The 19,591-nt window shown below is 40.6% G+C and overlaps 1 protein-coding gene across 21 annotated transcripts in view; it reads left to right on the top strand.

Moving 5' to 3' along the window:
- Positions 1–19,591, top strand: part of BRSK2 (BR serine/threonine kinase 2) — a 299,114-nt gene that overhangs the window by 143,855 nt on the left and 135,668 nt on the right. For all 21 annotated transcript variants that reach the window (XM_090140616.1, XM_090140602.1, XM_090140613.1 and 18 more), the window contains one exon: positions 2,608–2,702. In XM_090140616.1, coding sequence (XP_089996742.1) covers positions 2,608–2,702 — 95 coding nt within the window. The remainder of the gene's footprint in view (positions 1–2,607; positions 2,703–19,591) is intronic.

Here is a 19,591-nt window from a genome sequence, read left to right as displayed (position 1 = left end):
CCTTACCTACAAAGCAGGCAGCAGTGATAGTGTATTTCTTTTTTCTCAATTTTTAACAGAAATAAGGAAAAAAAGGAAAAATACATTAGATCGTGCATTCTCTCATTCTGTTCTTTGGCATCCTGCTGTAAATCAGTAATGACCTCTCAAGGCTGATGAAATTAAATCAATGTAAAATCACTGGGACAGTATCGGTATGATTTTATAAGGTGTCTCAAGTCTTCTAATTGTTGACGAACTGTGTTATCAGAGTAAACAGAATGGTTTGATCTTATTTTCTGAGTTTCTGTGGTAGGTTAGTAGCAAGAAAGGCAGAAGAGGCTGTGAAGATTGCCTGTGTGGTTTGATGGTATCTCAGAGGTTTGTGGTAGCTGTGTCTCAATGACAAAATGCTTCAGTGAGGCAAGGGTAAAAAGGGCTACTGATAGCTGAGTGCAGTGAGACAGGAGTCTTGATTTGGGAAGAGGAACTTTTAGAATCAAATCTTGAAGTGTGATATTCTAAAAGCCTGTACACTTTCTTAAGGTTGGGGGACCAGTTACAGGAAGCAGCTGTTTGTCACCTTTAGTGACCTCTTAAAATAATGACTGTAGAACACTCTACTGCAGCACTACGTCACGTATCCTAGAGTCTAGATGTGAAGGGCTGAGCTACAAGTTCTGCAAAGAATTAGAAACATAAGGGCAGGGAATTTGGAGTTATGCAAAAAGTGTGGTTTGTGTTGGAAGCAGAACAAAGGAATGGGCATGAACTGAAGCGTTGCAAGCTCACAATAGAGGGGTGCCAACAGTGACTGCCCAAACAGGGCAAAGCCAAAGCAAAGCTGCAGAAGGGGAGGCTGCAACTGCTCTGAGCAGTGAGCACAGAACCTGTGGTGCTAAGGATAATGTCATACATATATTGAATAGACAAAATTCAACTGTAACAGTGAAGATTGGCTGGACATCACAGCATCTTTCCCCAGCTCATCTGTTGCTTCAGGCAGAGGAAAGGCTGTTGCCATACACAGCTTTGAATGGGTATGTCAGTGTGCTTTGTCCTTAATACTTGTTCACGTAATAGCAGAAGGTGAGGATGTCAGCATTTAACCAGCTGAGAGCAGAAAATTACATGAGTGGAAATATCCAGAAAACTTGAGCACAACATAAAAAAGAGAGGGAGTGAATCGGAAAGTTATTTCTTGGCATAACAACCTGTGATTAATGGTTCAGCATCAGTGATTAACTGAAGCAAAAAGATGAACAAGTGTCTGTAGGAGATGGCTGGAGCCCTGATGAAACTCAAAATCTTTGGGGACAGTTTGAAGTAAGGCAGTGGTGTACGTATTTAATCCCTCAATGTGTGGAGTCCTATGGTTGTTGTTTCTCTGGGCTGCGGATCTGTTGTGTGCACTTCACAGATAAAGCAATGTCTTTAGCTTTGGCATTTGGGACAGAGAGAGAGGTCAGGATCTTAATACCACCCAGCCTAGGAGCTGCAAGCCAAGCTGAACTTTTTCCTTCTGTGCAACATCATTGCTCATAAATGCTCTGTGAAACCCAGCGGATCTTACTGACACCAGCAAGGATGTTCTCCCTTGAGTTTTAACTGAATTAAACTAAATGACAATTTGGCACATTGTGGAGTGGGACTGAATCCAGCCTATTAGGTGTGGTGCTATATGACCATGTTTGACAAGAGTAAGAGCTGAAGCAAAACATCTCACTTGAATAGGCCTACAAAATAATGGTTTTCAGGGTAGAAACTTTTTGATGGCAGTGATTTGGGAGCTTGGGAGACCATGATTAACTTGCTCATGGGGGATCTCTTGATGTACTTTTATGTGAAACAGCAGATTCAGATCAAAGTTCTGCAGACAGTAATATTTTGTTACTTACCTCTTTCTTTCCATTCTTGGAGTTTTACTCCATAGTTTTTGATAACTGAGACATTCTGATCTGATTCCATGATGGGAATACTCAGAACTTTTTCCAAATATAGCCATTCATCTACATCACTAAGTTGTTTGAGGTTATAGATATGAACAAGGATATAGTAAATATTAATAAGTAAGAAGAACTTCGTGTTGATCACTGTGTACATTTGTTCCTCTGTGGTATTGAGCACAGCATGAACTTTATGCAACAGAGTAAGTCAAAACAGCAGGAGGAAGCTCAAGTTAAGTGCTTTTTTATTGTAACTCTGGAAGGTTTGGGAAGGGCTAGAACTAATGTAGAGGCAGTGTGCACACTGCACACACTTGACCATCTTGTTCTGTCGCTTTCTGAGCTTTCAGTGTTGCCAGATGTTGGCAAAGCCCCAAATCTGGTGCAGTTAAATTGGCAGAATTTTACTTTGTACTGGTAAAACACTCTTTGAATGGTTGAGAGTCAAAAATCAGCTTTGGTGGTTGAAACTGCAGTAGAATTGAGGATGCCAAGTGGTCATAGTGTGGGCTTTAGGGTCTTCATTATTCACAAGACTTCATCTGGCAGGGGGAGGGTCTAATGGAAATTTGTTTGAATATAAGTTGCCAACTACTGAGTAATGTATTATTAGGAAAAATCTCAACTGTGCATAGCTCTAACCAGTTCTTTTTTTTTCTGTTTTGCTCTGTTTCTCCTACAGGGCTTGTGAAGTTGGGGGTTCACTGTGTCACATGTCAGAAGGTTGCGATAAAAATTGTCAACAGAGAGAAGCTCAGCGAGTCGGTGCTAATGAAGGTAATTTTCTAATAGGAGATTTAAAAAAAAAAAAGTTCTTGGCTCTGTGTCTTTTGTTCCATGCAAAATTAATATCTTTAATTATGTTTAACAAACATCCCTGTCAGTACTAGGATTATGTGGAGCATAATAAAAATAATTCAGATATGGGGGAGGCTGGGGCAGCTGGGAGTATATCTGTGCTTGGAGAACAAAATTAGTGGTCAGCTGCAGAGCTGTTGCTTCTCTGCTGGGGTAGCTGTGTGTTGGGCATCATAATTTTCACTGCAGGAGCAGTGCACAGTAGTTGTGGTACATTGTGGACTGAGGCCTTTACATGTTAGTAGGAAGAGATTTATGTGAGGTTGGCAAATCTGCTGACTGCACCTCCTGCTCACTCCTGCTGCATGTGTTTGTTATCTGATGCACCAAGATCCATGAGTGCTTTAAGCTGTTGTAATTCTGTTAACAATTCTCAGAGCTGTGTTACTGGAAACAGTCAAGGAGTCCCAATGGTCCCAATAACAGTAGTGTTCTGAACAGCTTCATTCACTTTTACCTAATCTTGTGATATGCATCTCCTTATACGAGTGTCACTTGACAGATCTTGGAAGTCTAAAAATTAAAAAACAAAAAAAAAAAAAAAAAACCAAAAAACAAAACAAGAACTTATTCATGTGATTTGGTGACTAGCAAGGCTAAATTCAGCTTGGGTGGGGAAGCACAACTTCTGCAATCAATAGAATTCCATCAAGTTGTCACCTGCAAAATGTGCTAATGGATCTGCACACAAAGTCAAGGTAACTTCCCTGTTAGCACACCCAGCAAAGATCTTTCCCTCCTGTTGTTATTTGTCACAAGTAAGTATGGCAACCATACTAGGAACAGAAAGAAAACGGAGATTAAAGGAATACGCAATCAATGAATGTTAGTGTAAAGTTTATACTCAACTGTAATGTGCTCAGACTTACCCTTCTGGAATTCCATTGAAGTATTCTGTCTCCTGCAGTACTGTAGATTAAAGCAGTCTTCTGGTATAGACCAGAAATTAGAAAGTGAAATAGGTAAGAAAATTGCATCTAAAGATGCAAGAGAGAAATTCTCTTAGATGATTGGAACACAGTGAAAATGAGCAAAGTGTGCAAATGGTAAAATCTGAATGAGACTCTTAAAAACTTTGAATATTTTCCAGAGTAACACAGTAAGAATACTTTTAAAAAAACATGAGCATGATGTTTGCTGAGAGACTCTCTGGTACCGGTATAAAATATTTTATTTACCTCACTGATTTTCAGAGTAGGAAGCAAATCACATAGCATAGCAAAGTGATCTCTCTGCTTTTGTTTTGTTGTATTACCTCAGTTGTAGTAGAAAATCTGAGTAATGAAGTAATGTGTTAGGCCCTTGTTTACACAGCCGCATGCTGAAGAGTGCCATGTTTTCTGTAAAATTGTACAACATCCTTCTCAGGAGGAATCCAGGCATTGTATCATGATTCTCATTTCAGACCATTCATGGCCAGATTTTCTCTTTCAAGGATTCTGTTCTCCGTACTCAGGAGGCTGGAACAACAGATGGGATTGAAGTGGTTAGCCCAGTTCTTGCATAAACACGGTAACCAGATGTCTTTTCAGGAATACCCTGTATCTGATGGTCAGAGACGGGGTTTAGGACTTCTAAGTGAATTTGGAATTGACTGTACTCTTAGCCAGTGTAATCCAGCCTGGCTGATGGGGGAAAAATGCTTTCAACTTTCGGCAATCCCAGTGTGAGCATTGCCAAGCAGCCAGCTGACAGCCTGCTGCATGAAGTCAGCAGCCACAGGGAGACAGTCAGCAACGAAGCCAAGTCATGGTGGTGTGGTGGCATTCCTACTTCACAAATCTTCCCACTAGTTTATTGGTTTCAGTGACTGTCTTTGCCAGCGGGCTGTTTAGAACAGGGCCTGGAGCAGAATCAACACCACAGCAGCAATTCCAAGCCAGGCCCAGATTGATGGGTTTTGCTTTAATCTGTCCTTGGACAGAAAAACTGGATCTGACAAATATGCACACCTGCCACATGAAGCTGTAAAACTGCAGTGCTGTGGCCATTTATCCTAGAGCATAAGGAAGAAGTCTGCTCACAGTCCTTTCAACATCAAAAATGACAGGCATGAGCACATGCAGCAGGCTGCTTTCTCCTGCCATCATTATTTTGACTTACTTCATACAGCCTTCATTTCTCCAGTGATTTTGCAGTGAGCATTTGTTTTATTCTGTACAGTCAGGGAACTGTCCCTTCTTTCTGCAGCTGCTCTTCATCTGAGCTGTGCAAAATTGAGAGGCATTTGGTAAAGTGCTTTCTAATCATAACGTAGTAGTATCAATATTTCTGGAGAGAAGAATTTGGAGTTGAAGCAGCTGGTCTCAATTAACGGAACTGCTGCTATGGAGATGATACATGGGCAGGCAGGCTGCAGCACAGGCTGCAGTAAATGGCTCATCCGTGTGCTTGCAGCCTTCTCAGAGGACAAGGCTGCTTGCTGCACATGCAAACTGTCTGCTTCAGTGTGTCCTGGCTTGTTCATTGAGGCTGAGGAGTGTTCCCTTCCCAGCTCCAGCTGGGGTCTGCTTAAAAGTACTGTTTTGGGGCAGAACTACAGATTTTACAGATGAAAACAGTAGTCCTGGTTCTGTTCTCACTGCTGCTTTCACACAACTGTAAATACTTGGGCTGGGTTTCTTCAGCTGTGCTTTGGGTAAGCCTGCTGGTCTGGAGACCTGCTTCCCAAGGGAGCTTTAGCATGCTCTGACACAAATTGGTAGAAAGCCCTCAGAAATGAGTGGATTATAGGGAGTGTGTTGAGATTACAAAGGGCTCATTAATTTCACTGAACTACTGCTACTGCTTTAGGAGAGAAGGAAGTTGGACCCAGAGTACATGAGCTAACTGTGCTCATGGAGCACACAGGCTCACTGCTTTTGGTTGCATTTTAAGTACCAGCATGAGCGTTTGGAGTTCCTAACATCTGAATGTGAGAGTTCAAATCAGTCTTTCCTCTGATCTCTGATGTGGCCAAAGCCTGCTTGGAAATGTGCAGAAGTCTGAGAAGGAGGAGTGAAAGGAGTCTTTCCTCTTTACCACCTCACCAGTCCTTTGCTACTCCCTCCATCTAAAGAATAAGCAGAAAGAAATAGATTACCTTTTGGTGATCTGTCAGACAAAATAATCTTAGGAAAGGCAGCGATAGTAGAAGCAATGGGAGCATAAAGGGTGAAGTGCAAGAAGGGGACAGCTGGCCTTGGACTAATTATTTGAACATGCAGACATCCTGAGAAAGACACAGATGTCCCAGGCTTGATGACTGAAGCCCAGGGCTCCATATGTGTGCTTTGTGCATATGAGCCTTTTGTTTACACTGACTGAATCCTTCAGTGCCAGCCTTGAAACCAGGCAGGTATTTCAAGGCTGGGGAATGGGAAGAAACACAGTCCTTTCTGCACTTGTCTTGTGGAGCTGGCTTGGAAGAAGCTGTGTTCTGGGGAGGTTGGTTGTTTTAGAGCCTTGTGGTGCTAATGAGCTCTACTTCCAAAACTGTGTTCTCAGTCAGGGAGGATCATGCAACCATTAGCATCAGAAATCACTAATTGCCTGAAGCAGTTGAATGGAGGGATGAGTGGCAGGTTCATTTGTCAACTTCTGAGAGCAGACAAGATAACTAGTAAAGCACATAAGTAAATAGGTACTGCTTTGCACCATATTGGACTTTATTTCCTTCCTTCTCCATTTTCTATCAGTTATTTTTGCCTCCTTTTTAACCCCTTTTATTTCTCTTTTCTTACCATTCTGGGAGTTAGTTCTTTTTACTTTGTCTTTCCTCCTTTTGCTATGGGAAGTCATGCATAACTCACTGTTTTGTTACAAAAACTGCTGAAAGTGTAGCATGTCTGGTCAAGGTGCCATTCTTCAAGGAAAATGTTTTATAAATAGGAAACAGTTCAGAAAAGATCTGAGGGAATAAGTAAACAATCAGAGCTTATGCTTAATGAGAGACTCAGAGGACTCAGTCTAACTAGTTTATCAATTAGAAGGTGAAGAGAGAACTTAGTCATGGTTTGTAAATACTGATAAGGAGAATAGGCATTTGATAATTGAAGATTACTTCTGTCTTGGGGGCAGAAAGCTTATTGGAAACTAATAGTTGGAAGCTGCAGGTAGACAGATTGAAAGTGGAAATGTTCAGACTATTTGAGCAGTAGAGGAAGTTATTAATTGGAACAAGCAATCAAGAATTCTGATGAGTTTTTTCCCTGAAAGAGAGAAAAGTAAGCTTTGCATTAAACTGCTGCATGGTTTCTAAATGCTAGATCTTAGTTCAGCATTGGCTGCTGGTCTTGCAGCAGAAAGTACTTGAAAGTGGTTTCCTGATCCATGCTATGCATTAGAGTGAACTAGATTAATAAAACAACCTCTCTGGCCTCAAAATCCATAAATCTATGAGTTTCTAATCACATACTTGAGATCTATAGAAAGCCACTTATCTCCATCTGGAGTGAAAAGAGAGAGGTTTGTACAACCTATCTGTAGAAGCAGAAATCTAGGCTTCCCCAAAGTAAGTCAAAGAAGGGAATTCATGAAAGCAGTATCTTCTCTTTGAAATACCTCATTTTCAGACTTCTAGGATAAATTTTAAGACCATGATATTGGCTGACCTAGTTGTTTTCAGCCTGGCCTACAGAAATGATTACCAAAAGATACCAGTAACATCAAGGAGAAGCTAAATCTGAGACAGAGTAGAAATGGACTGAATAGGGCAACTTTGTTTAAATTCCGCTTTGATCACAGTGAAAATAGTTTTTGTGAAGTTACTGAAGTCATATATAACCAACTCAGATATACGTATGTATATATCAAATATATTATTTATATATATTTATATTTTAATTTCTTCTGTAATCCCTTTCCTTTCTTTAAGCTGCAGTATTTCAGTGTCTTACTGTTGATTGCAGTGGAAATTGTGTTAAGCTGCCACGGAATTCCTCTGAATACCGCCTTCAATTGGGTGCAAATGAACAAAGAAATCAGACCATATAATTTTATTGTTGAAATTGGTTTAAATTGATCTGGTATACTGGAACACAAGATTCCAGAGTGTTGTATTAAAAGCAGCAAATAGGAAGGAAAGTAAATGTATTTATTTATTTAGTATTGATTAAATGCATTAAATAGAAGTCCCAAAGAAAAGGCTTTAAAGCATTCACCAAACTTTCCTGTACTCCCTGATTAAGAAACACTGTACTAACTTGCTGGCTCTAGTCTATTATTCTTCTGATTGGTTTGTATATTGCTGCAAGAAGAGAACAACCCAGATGACCTTGTATTTATGGAAAGAAAAAAGAAAAGAAATCGTGAAAGAAACTAAATTTCCCAAAACGTACATGTACTTTCTGAAATTCCTGTTTTTTACCTGCTGTTGAACATAGAAGTTGCAGCATACAGATGAGTATGTCCATACTTACATGGATGTTCCCTTGCACTTTTGCTGCATGTGCTTGTTACAAATACATGCACTCATCCTTGGTTTGGCTTGTCTTTAACCTAGAGCATTACCACTTGCTTATCTGCTTTTAGCACTGGAAGAGAGCAGATTAGGAGTGTGTGCGTGTCTGCCTGCATGTTTGTCTGTGTAGGTGATGAACAAACTTCAGGAATGATCGACACCCATCAGAGAACAGGAGCACACAAATGTGCCCTTACCCCCTGCCTCTGTGGCTCTTGTTTATATTCCAGCAGCAGCACATTTAGCACAGCACAGCCTTGTGCGTCTGTTTTCTAAGTTCAAAGAGACAAAAAAAGCACCTTGCGATATGAAAAACACAGGAAAATGAAAGGAGCTTATTTTCCCTGTCTCCTTTCTGCTAAAGGGGGTTTGGGACCAGGGATCTGTTACTGAATGTATAATGCAGAGTGTTGTGTTGTGTTTTGAAATGGAGCTGGTGGGGAGCGTTGGAAGCCTATTCACTTGTCATTTGTTTGAGCAGTTAAAGAAGTTGGATAATTGTATTTTCCTTTGGAGAAGCATCACTCTCTACCCCCACTTTCTACCACACCCACAAGGAGCACAATTTGAGGTATTCTTCAGGATGGAAATTAGATAGGAATCGCAAGCACACAGTGTACCTGTCAGAGGAACAAACCTGTTAAGTGTGCACCATACCTTTTGCTTTCTAAAGTTAGTGTGATCAATTGATGCATTTGATATAAAAATTATTGGTCCTATTTTTTTCACCCTACTTTTAATTCCACAGACTTGTATTGTAGCTGTCTGACTTAAATCTTTGTTTTACTAGATTTGTTCTACTCACAGCCATGTGTGCAAAAACATAGACACAGAGTGTCTATCATACTTGTGTGCTGCCTTGGTCATGCAGCAGATGTTCTTCCTGAGCCCCAGCTAGAGCTAGCTCGAGTCAAGGAATGCTTTTGCCATTCATTTAGCTTGATTGTAACCCTACTACCTAGGTAGACCAACAACTGGTCTCAGAGATGTGTTCTGTCCGTCAGTCCTCATCCACCTGGGAAGCTGCTGTCAGTAATCAGCCACTGAAAATCCTTTGTGTTCGACTCTCTTTAACTGCTTCCACTGTAAGTGCACCATTCTTGCATTTGGAGTGAAACAGACCATTCCTTAACTTCATTTACATAGCAGGGTGTTAGGAGTCCTGCATGCCATCTTCAGACGCTGAAAGTCCTGCCTCTCTCTGGGCTCCCAATATCTCCAAGCCATATGTTACCAGGGCAAGATGCAGCAACTCTTGGGTAGGCTCTGAGAGTACACAGCTGTAGGGCAGCATGTCCCCAGCTACAGAGAGGTGGCCCTACAAAGTGTTGCTGTATGCGGAAATGGCAGAAAGCACCAGGATCCTTATCTGCTGTCAGGTTTTTGGTTCAGAGTCCTAGGAAAGACGACTAGTAAAAGCTACCATGAAAAGCAAAAAGTTTTTATCAAGCTGGAGCTGTATTCTCTGTAGTACACTGAAAGCTTTCATTCTTTTCTTCCATTTGCTCTCTGAAAGTTGGTGAAAAATGATAAAAATCAATGGATTTTAATCTGATTCTAACTAAAACTACTTATTTTAATTGACTTTTTCTACCAGCATTTTAACCAACTGTGTAGTCTGGTTAATTAATGGGTCTGAAGGCATATAGGGTGAAACTTGTCCTAAGCTGCAGAGAATGAAAGGGTACCACTGGAGAGAGCATAGTAGTTGAACCATGTGTAGAATTGTCAGCTTTGGTGGCATTTGCAGACAGGAAATGCATTTTAAATTATTAATAAAAGAATTCCCGAAATCTTTAAGGAGTTTACAAATTTTTGTTTAAGCAGCTTTGAAACTGAAAGGGAATAAGGGTGCATGCTTTCTGGCCTGAACTGTAGTTTCTGAGTTCTACAGCTCTTTATGAAAAACTTTCTTTCTCAAAAAATTTCTTCCTGGACAGAAAGCAAAACTCAGAATGAAACTCAGATGCACTTAAAAGAGTGAATCTATATTGATCAAATCATGTTAAAGACACATCTATAAGCATCAGAATAACAGCATAGGACTTTACGTCATACCAAGATAGATTTCTGTTCTTGTGATTCTACCAGGCCAGAGTTCACTCGGTGTCATTAGAGAAGTTTGTAAACAGTTCAGGAGGAGGAAGATGCTGGCATCTTTGTGCTGCAACACAGCGTGCACTGATTTCATTAAGATGTCTCAGCAAGTGTGTTTTATATTGGTGTGTATTTTCTGTTTTCAATTCTTCTTCAATTCTTTTTTTTTTTTTTTTTTTTATATGTAAGATGGAAAGACTTCATTTCACATTGGTTTGTATTTCGCATTCCATAATCTTGTCTGGAAACATTTTGAGTCTTTTAGTCTTTTTATCTTTTCTTCTGGAAAGAGAAGCAGCATTACATCAGAAGAGCAATAGCAGTAACATCAATCCTTAGGTAGATTGACTGAGACCAGAGTGGCTCAGATGTTTGACCCTGCATTTATCATCTAGAATAAGCACCATGAACATCAATATGCTGATCCATCCCACTTAAGGGATGTAGTCCATCCCTGTTTATAGAAGGTAAGCCGTCTGGGCAAAAACTTCATTTTTTCTGAAACAATTATGTGATGCCTTATGCCACCAGCATTTCTTAGCCCAGTGTAGCTTATAAGAGTTTCCTAATCAAAATTAAATGTCATCTAATAGATATTCTGACTAGCACAGCTGTGAGCTAAGACCAGGCATTGCACTGTCAGTTAGGAGATGCAGGCTCTTTTTGTTTTCCATTTTAATATCAAACGTAAAAGTTTTGCTGTTAATCTGTTAACAGTAAACCAGGCCCCACTGAGTCTACTCCTGTGATTTGTACTATTAAATAATAGGCATAAATGCAGGAAAATCTGCAAAAGCTCTGTCCCAGTGCATATAATTGTTAATTCCAGAAGTGTCAGCTGGAACTGGATATGATCTGGGTTTGTTTTGCTGCCATTGGAACAGGCTGACTTCTCTTGTGGTAGGTGTTTAGGAGTTTGGGCCTTTCCTCTTTGACCAGCTGCTGTCTCTGAACTCACTACCTTTCATCCTGGCATCCTGAGGTGCCCAGTCTGTAGTGGACATGTATCTAATATGCTAGTTTGTTCATGAAGCACACTCCTTTAGCAATTAACTGTTGTTTACATACTGCTGCTGTCCTCCCATGGAAACACGTGCTACATATATGAAGGAGACACCCAATGTTTGTTACAAAATTGTGTATCCCCTCCAACTCTTAAGAGAGTCTTCCAGGTGCATTAATGCTGCGGGAGCTGAAGCCTGTGCTCTGTAGGTCCAGCTACCATGCAGGGATGGAACTGCAGTTGTGGTATAGTTGATTCTCCTCCAGTGTGGGAAAAGCAATCACTGCTCAGTCAGAACACCTTCAGCCATACGGAGTAATGTAGTATGGTGTGCTCTGCTGCTGCTTGAGGTGGCAGCAACGGCTTTGTGCTGTGGGAGCAGTAATAGAGGTATTGCCATAATTCCCTGCAAACCATAGGGAAGGAGAGAAGGAATTTGATCTTGAACTTCTGCATCTATTCCAGTCTCAGCAGATAATGATTGTAATGCTCAGTAACATCTCTGTTCTGGTATCATGCATTTCCCATGGAGGAAAAAAGGACTTCTGAAAGTGGCAAGAAATTCTAGGGTGCCACACCCAGAAGCTGGCTGGCTTTTTAGGAGTGTTCAATGATAATTCCAAAAAGTCATGTAGCCAAAATCCCAGTCCTTTCTGGAAATTAGAGACCAATGCTCCAGCTTCTGCTAAATTTAACATTCAAAATCATGTTTTAGAATGTTTTGGCAAGGCGGGGGAATGTTGGGAACAGTTGTCAACACTCAGGAAGGAAAATCTGATTTAAGAAATACATAACCACTTAGTCCTGGTCCTGTTTCTGGCATATGCCACAGGCAGAAGCATTTTTATATTGCTTGCAGCTCTTGCAACAAGTGCCACTTCTTCTGTACACTCAGTGGGAAAGTAGTAAGGAAATGTCAGCATTGCAAGGGGTAACACAGCAGAGTGTGATTCTAGTTGTTTCTACTTTTATTTGTTGTGCAGCTTCAGAATGTAGAAACATGTATCATCTGCTTCTCTCAAATGCAGACCTATCTGCAATAAATAAATAACAGCAAAATGTATAAACAAGACAGGAACACCTAGTTTCTTCTCGTGTCTGCTCATAATGAATGCTCTTGACTTTTAATGGGGTGTGTATTTAGCTTATTTTTCCATATCCCAAGAAGTTCCTGTAGAAATCTATATGACTAAAATGAATTGCCACCAGGACATGTAAAAATGTGCCATAACAAATGTACAAAGAACTGGGGAATATTACTAGTTTTCCCTGTTACATCTGAAGCAATTTTTTAACAGGGTTGTGTTACACATGTACAGTTTTCCTGGAAGAATTGCCAGTAGATTGTGAAGGCTGTTCCAGAAGTAATGTCTCCCATTTGTTATGTTGGCCCACAGTGTCCGATGGTGGTATGGTAGAGGTTGAACCTTCCTGTCAGTATTCTGTTTCATTTTGTTGCCATGTTACGAATGCCAGATTGCCCTTCTGCTGACAGAATGCCGTCTGATATGGAAGTGCAGCTGAAGCAATGGTGTGTCATTAATTCTTTCATGTGGAAAACCCATTGACGTTCATTGACACCTGCTGACGGAGATCAACCAGTGGATATCAACACAGTGAAATGGTGGGTGGCACATTTCAGCAGTGGCAGTGGTGACATGAAAGATGAGCCATGTTCTGGATGGCCATGAAGTGTCACACCATTAAAAAAAGAGCATCTCAGATCTGCATGAATAGATGGATTACAGGCAGAGAGCTGTGTATGGACCTGAGTCTCAGCTTCAATGTGTTGGAAACAATGGTGGCAACATTAGATTATTATTATTTGTCCTAGTTGGTGTCACAGATGCTCACACAGAAGCAGAAAGAACAACGTATGCAAGTATTCAGGATATGTTGATCCAATAAGAGTCTGAATGTGACTGTTTCCTGGGTTGCATCATTACTGAAGACAAGATGTGATGTCACCACTATGAGCTGGAGTAAAAACAGCAGTTCATGGAGTGCTGATATATGAATTCACCATCAAATAAAATGTACAAGTGCAGTCCTCAGTGGATTAAGTGATATGCAGTGTCTTCTGGGACAGGGAAGGGATGATCCTTCTGAATTTCCTGGAACCCAAACAAACTATCATCTTGACAGCTACATAATGATGCTGACTAAATTGAAGACTCAAACTTCCAGAGCCAGGCCAGAGAAGAAGACAACCTTTTTGCAACATGATAATACCAGGCCCCGTACCAGTTTAAAGACCATGGAGCACGTTGTCAAGCTGAACTGTCCTACCGCACCCACTGTATTGTTTGGATTTGGTGCCTTCTGACTTCCATCTGTCTGGGTCAATGAGAGATGGACTGCGTGGGCAATGTTTTCCTAGCACCAATGCCATCACAGTGGCTTTGAAACAGTGGCTCAGCTCTGCTGGAGCAGATTTTTACAAGCACGGTGTGCAGGCTCTTGTTCATTGCTAGTGAAAATGCATGGTTAATGGTGACCATGCTGAAAAATAGTGTTTTGGAGCTGAAAATTTGCTCTATCGAATTGTGTTATTGTGCTCTTTATGCCTGCTGTAGTTTCAATGAAAATAAGTAAGAGCCATTTCTTTTGGAGCAATTAATATATGTTTATTGCTGTTCTGGGTGTTCTATCATGCTGTCCATCAGGATCCTTGTAGCTGACTGGAAGTGGCTGTTGCTCTGTGAAGGGGGATAGAATGTGTGTCTACATTCATGTGTGTGGAAGTGGTCCAACAGAAACTGCTTGCTCTCAATAGAGGCAGGGTAATTTCCCTCTGCTGTAAAGTATATTGTGCTGAAGTTATTTTCCAGAGGTTTTTCTTCTCACATTTCCTTCCTAATACATGAAATAAATCCCCTCAGTCTAATGTTCTTATCTCTTTTCTTTGATGAGTTTTCTCTTTACTCCTGCTCCCTCAGCTGTCCCTGAATTTCCTAAATCCCATCTGTCCTTTGTTAACCTCTTGTTTGTTTCTTATTATCCAAGCAATACTTTCAAAGCAGAAAGGAAAGACATGGTGTGAGAGTGCATATTGTCCTCTATTTGTTAGATATATTTATTGTATGCTTATTTGCACCTCTTAAATCAATCTCTTATTTATCAAATCCACAATAACATTTACTTACGAACAAATAAGTAAGGTTGGTGGACACAGGAGAGAATGGCACACGGTTTTCTTTCCAACTACCTGGGGTCATATTTTTTCTTCTTATTAGAGGGATGTAAGTTCTAAGTTTAGTACCCATGGAAGAACATAGAAGTACAGATTATAGGAAGGAGTAGTTGTCTATGGATACCTAAAAGTACCAAACACTTTCTGGGCAGCAGAGTAATGCAAATGGCAGATTTGATTGCCCTGTAGTACCAGAGTATCTCCACTACAGGAGATGAGGCATCTGGAGCTGGCTATGTACTGCTTGAATAAGAGAGGGGATATTAAGGAAGGAGAAATCAAGGCTAACCAGATTGTTACAATTCCTAAGCAGAATAAAGAGTGAAATATTGGAGACATGCAGGGAATCATAGAAATAAAGGTTGGAAGGGACCAGTGAGGGTTTATGTAACCCATCCTCTCACTCAGATAATGACTGCTGTATGCCAGTCATGGCTTTGTCTTGATTTGGAAACCTGAAGGAACTGAGATTCCTCATCCCCTCTGGATAGCCCATACCAGTAGTACATTACACTCCCAGTGGTTTTATTTTTTCCCTAGTGTCTAACTGAACTCTGGTTTAGATGTGATGAAAGAAGTTGATCAAGAGTCGCAGCCACACTGTGTAACAGTCTGTAACAGCTGTAATAAAATACTTTGGAGAACAGTAGAGATGGTATTGAATACTTCAGCCTTTTGGTAGGAATGAATTAATCAATGACTGTAAGGATCACATCAGGAAAATTTATTATGAAAAAGATCACCAAAATGAAGTTGATGAATAAAGCTGAGAATCAACAGAGCTGTATACAAAGAACAGGAGTTTCAGCAGGTAAAATTAAACATTAAAGCAACCCAAAGAGGGTTGAGGACTCTGGTTCAAAGTCTGCTGTGTAGAGGGTGCCCTGAGGCTTAAGCAACCTAAAGGAACTGATGCAATGATTACATCTCATTTGGAACAAGAGAGCAAACACATTAGCAGTCAAAGGAAGAACTTTTTCCTAGAGCCTTCCTGGAGTCTTGAGAGGAGATCTTAGTGGCACATAGAAGAGAACACAGGAAATGAGATCACAGATGCACTGGGCTGGAATAAGAGAAGTGATTACTGAATTTCTGTGGTTTAATTGGTAGATATAAATCAAATTTTAAATATAAAGTTCTGTATACAGAGGAACAGTCTAGTAGCAGGTTGTAGATGAAATAACGAAAATGTCGGCATATCTTCACAGCTCTTCTAAAGAGGCGTTAGCTATTTCTGAGTCTCTCATTTCTCACTCTCTCAAATTGCTGGTTCTCACAGAGGCTTGACCTCCATCCTCTGATATCATCTCTCCAGCTGTCCTTTTCATTACAGTCTCTGTTTCTCTTCCACTTGTTTTGCAGGTGCAGATCTGGTTAGGGATTCTTGGTTTCTCTCCCCTTATTTTTACACATCTTTTGACCAGCAGTACTATTCATGTTGTCCTCCATTTCTTTCTCCCCATTGCTGTAATTGTCCATTTACCATTGCAGATCTTGTTTTATTCTCTCGCTTTTATTCAGCATTTTGCGTGTGTCTCTCTGCAGAATACACTATTGCCATTGTCCTTCATAGCTGCTGTGGTTATAAGCCCTCTGGCAGCTCTGGTAGCTGTGTCCTCATACCCAAGTTCAGCATTTAACAGAGCTCTTCTAATATTCCCGTATACCTTAAGAGCTGTACTTTTGCCTTAGTCCCTTTATTTCAGAAACTTATAAAACTTGAACAAAGTTGGACTCTATTTTGTGTGCATTCTTAACCTTAAGATGCCACAAATATTGCTGTTGTGGCTAGTGGTTTCATACCAATTCTGTGAACTCCTGTAATACTGAATGCAAAGTTTAACGCAGCCTGATCTAACAAAAACATTAGTAACAGCCCATCAGAATAATCATCTGCTTTTATTTGCATGTGAAGATATGAATTTTGAAAGTTACAGTATTTTATCACGTATATATCAGTAGTTTAAGCATTGTTCTTATGATAAAAACCATGAATACCTATACTCACAGCAGTAAGTATGACTGGAGAAATGAGGGACCTGAGCAGAAATGAAGAATTCAGAGCTTGGCAAAAAGGTCAAGTCTTGGTAAATTTGATGTGCATATATAGATGTTTAGGTATCCTAAGCTTAAAGCCTACATTTGAATTCAATAGAAATTAAGAATATATTTCATGGTTTTATGGACAAGGCACATTCTCAAGAATGTTTTAACAAGTTAGTCTTGGAATTGAGACTTGGGAAGTTAATGATGTACTAGTTGAAAGGTTGTTGGTCCTATATGCAACAGAAGGCTACGGATGCTAGATTGTTATTTTCTAACTGATTCATAAAGTGGTATACAGCAGGTGTTTATTGCCTTTGAGGAAGTGGCATGTGATGTAATTCTGCTAATCATAATGGAAATAACTTTCACTCTTTTTCAAGTAAACCTCTGTGCTCAAAATGCGTATAAAACATACTGACCTAGGCTCTGAGCTTTCCTAAAAGGATTGGAGGACAGGCTGAGAGACCTGGGACTGTGCAGCCTGTAGGAGAGAAGGCTCCAGGGAGACCTGAGAGCAGTCTTTCAGTAGCTAAAGGGATCTATAGGAAAGTACACAGACTCTTCAGCAGAGTCTGTTGTGGTAGGATAAGAGGAAATGATTTCAAACTCAGGGAGAGGAGATTTAGACTGGATAGAAGGAAGAAGATTTTTTATAATAAGGGCAGTGAGACACTGGCAGGGGTTGCCCAGTGAAGGGGTGGATACTCTGTCCATGGAGACTTTCAAGGTCAGGCTGGACGGAGCTCTCTACAGAATAGAGAGCTAATAGAGAGGACCTGATCTAGGGTAGATGTCCCTGGTTGGAGTAGATGACCTTTAAAAGTCCCTTCCAACTCTAAAGATTCTATGATTCTTCTCTTGGATTCAGCTGTACTTGCAGGTATTTGCAGGTCTTAATTTGAGATTTATTCACACAGTGCTGTCCCTGAGATAAAGCTTAGAGGCTCTTTGATCCTATTGCTATGAGAAATAATTTTTACTCATCCGTGGGCATTTTTTTCTCCATCCATTATGTGCATTTTCCAAGCCATAACGTCTTTCTTCTCAAACAGATGATTTGATTTTTGTTCATTTTATTCTTAACTGATTTCTTTGGGATGGAGGGATTTTCTGTGCATGCAGAACGACTGTTAAACTGAGGCTCATTATAGTAACATCAAGTGGCTGGTTTAAACTGCTGACCACCCATCCAACTCATTATGCTAAATGTTCTTTGCTTCTGGGCACCTCCTCTTCTGTGTGTGCCACAGTGATGCAAGAAGAAACACAGAGATTTCTGTGGGATCTTGACGTTGCACCCAAAGCACCAAAGGGCATAGGCTGCATGGGTTGGAGAAGTTAATCTCTTTCCATAGACTTGAATTCGTTCAAGGATTTACTGGTGCAGTGCAATCACAGAAATAGATAGATCGGAAAACCAGAATAGAACAGGAATAAGTTTTAATCATTGTTTGTAAATGCATATGTAAACTTTGAAGCTGTGCCTCAGTAAATACAGGATACAGGTAACAGGGACAGTGCTCTGACTCCAAAAACACACTGCAGTGCACAACATAGCCAGCATGTTATTCATATTGCTATCTGTACAGATTTAGCTCCTGGGAAGAGAGTGTGGCAATCCTGTGGAAAGCAAACCTTGCAACATAAGGTTATTTTATCCAAGGGGCTGTTTTCCTTGAATTTGCACAGCTGCAAAATGTAAGAAGGCAGGATTTTTCATCTTTCTATAAGAACTTGCCTTTAATTCCTCTTAGCTGCTTCACACGTTGTTACACACGTACACACTTTTAAGTCTGGCACTTGCACTGGGATGTCTGCTGGCCATCTGCTGTGAGAGATAAGTGAAGATATGCATACAATGCTTTCATCACAGCTGTATTATTTCAGTTTTTTATTGGGTGTAACAGTGGATGTGCCCTAGAGCAAAATCTGAACAGACACTACACAGGTACAGACCCATCAACTCCTGAGCACATTAGGCAGCAGTGGTAGTAGAACTTCCAGGGAATTAGCTCTGCAGAATAAGTTAGTTGAAAAGTGTATTTGTCTCCAAATGATAACGAGAAACCTTAAGGGAAAACAGGCTTTGTGGCAGCTGTTTTGATCCCCTTGACTGCTCTGTTTTCACTTTTTACTCTCACTCTCTCTTGCCCTCAATTAACCAGTTCTTGATACCTGCCTGGCTTTGCAGAATCAGTCACTTTATCATATAGACAAAGGCTAAACTTTCTTCTTGCCAGAGCAGTTTAACCTCTGAACTGTATGCTGTGCAGGCCTTAGTCTTCCCGTCCTTTTGCATTTCCCCTCCCCACCATCAAACTGATGCTAAGAATCTGCAAGTACGTTTCATTTCTGTTATTCTGTATGTTGATGAATCAGCTAGTGGAAAATCTGACAGTTTTCTGTTTGCATGTATCACTCCTGGGCTGCAGCATTATAAACTCTGATTACTCCCAAAAACCTGAAGCTACAGTATTCACTTCTCCATGAGAAACAGGAAAAATCCTCTCCGTCTCACTCTGGGCTCTGGTTGTAGTCTGATAGAACATCCAAAGCTAATTTCCATGGTTTTCCTTCCCTTTCTCCTTCCATTGTAAGCTGAACAAGTGATGTACTTACTGACAGACAGTTTTGTCCTTTCCTGCTAGCCTTACCCTTCTTTGTGCAAGTAACATATCAGACTTTCTGAGCAGTTTCTATGTCACAGCATTGTCAGAAGTACTGTGAGCAACTGGCTGGTCTACCAGAAGCATTTTTTCCCTCTTCAGCTACATGTGACAGTCTCATCTCAGCTAAGACTGCCAGTTTTGTAGAAGACTAAGTAGCCCTCAATTCAAACAGAGCTCTTCTGAGATTTCATTACAGCTGCAGGAGGAGTGGTCTCCTACACCACTGTGGTGCATCGGTGTTGAAGTGAGCAAAGTTTTGACTTCCTAGAAAGCTTCTGTCTTTTCACTGATCCTGAGGCACACTGGGATTAGAATTCAGGAGTTTCAATCAAGATCACTTCAATACGTGTGCAGCATCTG

This window comes from Phasianus colchicus, chromosome 5 (assembly GCF_987193195.1).
Source record: "Phasianus colchicus chromosome 5, bPhaCol1.hap1.1, whole genome shotgun sequence".
Taxonomy (NCBI): Eukaryota; Metazoa; Chordata; class Aves; order Galliformes; family Phasianidae; genus Phasianus; species Phasianus colchicus.
This window is presented reverse-complemented; position numbering and strand designations above follow the sequence as displayed.